Source organism: Phaethon lepturus, unplaced genomic scaffold (genome assembly GCF_000687285.1).
Source record: "Phaethon lepturus isolate BGI_N335 unplaced genomic scaffold, ASM68728v1 scaffold17345, whole genome shotgun sequence".
NCBI classification, from domain to species: domain Eukaryota; kingdom Metazoa; phylum Chordata; class Aves; order Phaethontiformes; family Phaethontidae; genus Phaethon; species Phaethon lepturus.
In genome coordinates, this window is record NW_010538557.1 from 14,465 (window position 1) to 18,854 (window position 4,390).

A 4,390-nucleotide genomic window follows, 5' to 3' on the forward strand; every position below is an offset into this window, starting at 1 on the left:
CCCTCCTGCTTAGTTAAATCATACATTCAAATCTTCGAGTATTTCTGTGCGCCTGATGCACTACAAGACATCTATTCTTTAGCAGACAAAGAGGCATTATCGCCTCATGGGACAAGTCAAACACCAGCTGATTGAATTATAAAATAAGTCTTTATAACTAACCTGGATATTAAATATACCCCAACACAGATATGTTGCAAAAATAAAACTAGATTCTTTTCCTCTTCCTTTATAAAAAAGAATTTATTTTCTCATGTCAAGATCTCTCCTCCAGTTTCATCTTCAAAAGACCCAAGCAGAACAGGCTCTAGCAAAGCGTTAGTAGCAATTTTGTCTCCCGACCGAAAAGGCACCCCTAGGTACTGAGGGCATCCCTGGGACTCTGGCCAACAGCGCAGCAGGACAGCATCATCAGTCATGCAAAGTAGTCCCCTCCTTGGGAACACTGGCTGTTGGGTTCTTAAGACCGTTTTGACCCTTTCCCCTTACTTTTCACAGGCAGAACTGAAAGAATCTATTTTTGTTTTGTTTTCCTTCTTAACAGCCGCTTTCTCTAGATCTGACAACTCCAAGAACCATGCCTGATCAGATAATGAATGTTTACACGCGACGGCCAGTGTTTCCAAACTGCTCCATTGTTCCCAGCATCCAGCGGTGAAGCCCCGACGCCCGTCAGGACAAGGAAGCAACAGCAGAGGAAGGAAGGGTTTCCTGCCCGACGAGAGCAGTCCTGTTTAAATCAGAGATGGAGTTAACTACACATTCAAACATATGCACACAAAACACTGAAACAGATTGCCTGGCTCTGCCTTGCATAATATTATCAAATCCCAGCGAACCGTGTTTAATAAAACAGGGTGAGATGATGCTGCAGTGCTGGCAACGTGGCAGGCAGAGGAACGATCACAAACTGTCCTTTCTTTATTTGTCCCTCCGGAAAAACACTCGCTCTGTTGCCATCCTGCGATACACCTCCGCCCCGCTGTAATTCTTTGAACGTGCTAAGTCGGTTGAGAGATTTTGGGTGAAATTTTACAGCCCGGCTGTCGTGCAGATTTGGGTCGGTTTGCTTATTAAAGAACAGCCTGTATTTTATTAGTAACTGTGTTTATCCTCAGCTTTAGGGTTTGTATCTCCAGTGGGAGTGGGTTTCTTCTTTGAATTCACGCACCGTGACATCAGTGATGCTTTAGGCACTTGACAACATGGTAGATGTGAAGATCTGCTGCAAAATCTGGGGGATCTCTTTGGTATCCATGGCAATAAAAGACCGACCTGCTGGTAGTGTCCTCTGCAGCCTAAGGAGCAGAATGAGAGACAAGACACAATTACCATTTAAGAACGGATGCTTTTCCTTTTGAATACCTTCCCAATCCACATCGCTGTCGCCACGCAATTAAAGGCTTGGGAAAGCAGCAGTGGGAGGAAACATTGAGAGCAGCTAAGTTACAGAGGTCCTTTCAGCAAGACAATAGAGACTGTTACTAGAGATTTCTATTCACACCCTCTTTCTGACATGCAAAAAGTCCATTTTGATCAAGGTACCAGTGCTCTCATGAAGTATTACCTCAACTGGTTTTCTGAGGGCAGCTAGAGATTTACTCTGGCAATGAATATATTTACTTACTCTAAATAGATTACCGTGAACCCACAGTTCTTTCGGTTCAACACCTCCACTGCTTCTAAATGTGCTCTCTGTATTTCCTCTTTGAGATCGCAGCAGATTACACAGCAAGATATTTTTCTGCCAGTATTAGCCCGGCACGGTTTTATTCACAGCGTAACTCCCCTTAAAAAAGCTAAACAAGATGCACATTACAAACCCCATCTCCCTCATGTCCAGTCAGCAAGCTTGGAATTTATTTTTTTACTGCTTTTTAAAGGAGTTTATGCTCCACACCATTTCTCCAATGCTAAATTAAGTCTCACTTTTAAAGTGAGCTTTAAAAAAGCCGCAACAGAGAATTCCCTTCCCCTTCCCCCACAGCAGTTACAGGAAGGCTCTAATTCTGCACTTCCACGTACATAGAAATGCATTTCAGCGACAGCACTGTGTGCATTTTCCGTACCCAGTGAACAAGGCAATTATAAGATCTCCTCTTACACAGCAGGATATGGTCAATGCTTTTTTTTTTTTTTTTTTTAATTCCTAGCACAAGTAAAAGGACCTTGTGTAATTATAATCTTCCAGAATGGATTCTTTTTTCATGCATAACAGCAATTCTGATGTGCAGACCTGCAAACATGACTAAAGCTGGCTGTGCAGCTCTGTCTTTCAACCCTTTTCTGATGAAAACTATGTATTGAGGGCCAATTAATTCCCTTTGGGCCTTCTCTCATTCTGCTCTAGTTGCAGACTCGAACAGAAGCAGAAAAGGCACTGTTGATATTTGTGGTTATACTGGCTTTTTGCTGCATGTGCTGGTCCTTGGTGGATATGGAACATTCACCTGGGACAGAATTTCCTTATTTTTCCCTGTGCCCAAACAATTTAAAATAAAATTACGTAGTAGCACTAAATATTGGCACATTGGCTCAGACTCTCCAAAGAATTTAGGTCTCTAACACATGGGGAGTATGAGAGTCAAATTTTTGGCAGTTTTGACTGCCAAGACCAAGTGCCAAAGACCCTTAAACTCCAGCTTCTCTTGTTTTAATCCCCTTTCTCAGGCCCACACGCATTCAAACCCCATACTGGGCGATGGCAAAGGCACCATGTCTCCGTCATGATTGTGAGTGATATTACATACAGGGACAGTGCATATCCTCCAGTGGGAGGACAGCTTCAGGTGCTCCCTTTGGATGCTCAGAATGCTCTGAACTAGCTGGCCATGACTGCAAGGACCCACAAACCAGTCTCCTTATTGACACAAGTCAAAGCTGCTACTTGATAGTACACAAAAAACCCCAGAATGACAGAAGAAAACTTGGACATGAGTTGGCAATGTGCGCTCACAGCCCAGAAGGCCAACCGCCTCCTGGGCTGCATGCGAAGCAGTGTGGCCAGCAGGTCAAGGGAGGGGATTCTGCCCCTCTGCTCTGGTGAGACCCCACCTGGAGTCCTGCATCCAGCTCTGGCACCCTCAGCACAAGGAAAGACATGGACCTGTTGGAGAGGGTCCAGAGGAGGGCCACCAAAATGCTCAGAGGGGTGGAACACCTTTCCTATGAGGACAGGCTGAGAGTTGGGGTTGCTGAGCCTGGAGAAGGCCCCAGGGAGACCTTCTTGTGACTTTTCAGTACTTCAAGGGGGCTTTTAAGAAAGATGGGGACAGACTTTTTAGCAGGTCCTGCAGCGATAGGACAAGGGGTAATGGTTTTAAACTAAAGAGGGCAGATTTAGACTAGATAGATAGAAAGAAGAAATTTTTCCACAATGAAGGTAGTGAGACACAGGAACAGGTTGCCAAGAGAAGTTGTGGATGCCTCATCATTGGAAGTGTTCAAGGTCAGGTTGGACAGGCCTCTGAGCAACATGATGTCCTTGCCCATGGCAGTGGTTTGGACTGGGTGATCTTTAAAGGTCCCTTCCCACACAAACCTTTCTATGATTTTACGATCCTATGATCAAAACCTTAGTGCAGAACACCAGCATGGGCAACTATGCCTAACTTCTCTGCAATAAAAGCATAGTTTAGATTTATGATGAATAGAAACAAAGAAAGTTATACTAGGGATAAAACAGGTATACTTACCTATCTGCCTGGTCTCCTAAGGATCCTATAAATATGGCGAAAGCATTGACTTGAGCATTGGTGGTCAAGGCCTGGGCAAACCTTGATGGCCGAATACCATATCGCTCGAGATTTGCATCACTCAAGACAATAACAAAATACTCGTCAGCCTCTTCCTTGGCGATTTCACGAATGGCATGCTCTGTCCCTTCCAAGGTATGGTCTCCACTCATGCAGAACTGAGCATGGGCATGCATGATCTGTGTGCACAGCATAACCAAGTGGAAGTATGTAAGATGGTTTTATTCATAAACGTTCATTTCAGGTGGCCCAGTGGGGAGCAAATATTCAGTGATGCTATATTAGGGGATGCTTCAGAAGTGTGGGCAGTACTCTAGATACGACAGAAGAGGCAGCTTTTTGTACATAATGCATCATATTTTAAGACAGGCATCACTTCTTAAAAACACAGCAGGCCAAACAAACAAAATCCATGCATGCACAGAATTAGACTGGACCTTAAGGAAGGTAAAATTACTTTGATCAGCCACAGTTTGAGTAGCTACATTCCTATCTGTTTAAGGAAGAAAACAGGGCTTAGTTTCCTAATACTGTGACCAGCTCCTGCCTGTTTATAATTTGCACTAGACTTCCAAACCCTAATAGCGCTACAGTTGTTACCAAGTATTTGATTCCTGTCATCAGCAGCAAGGTTT

General features: G+C 44.1%; 1 protein-coding gene across 1 annotated transcript; it reads right to left on the reverse strand.

Annotated features, from left to right (window-relative positions):
* Positions 1-764: 764 nt before the first annotated feature.
* On the reverse strand, positions 765-3,948 carry LOC104620589 (von Willebrand factor A domain-containing protein 8-like). Its single transcript, XM_010286861.1, has 2 exons — positions 3,696-3,948; positions 765-1,298 (listed from the first exon to the last, which is right to left on the reverse strand). Exons 1-2 carry the CDS (start codon positions 3,929-3,931, stop codon positions 1,190-1,192), a joined length of 345 nt encoding a protein of 114 aa, XP_010285163.1. The 5' UTR covers positions 3,932-3,948; the 3' UTR covers positions 765-1,189.
* Positions 3,949-4,390: the final 442 nt, after the last annotated feature.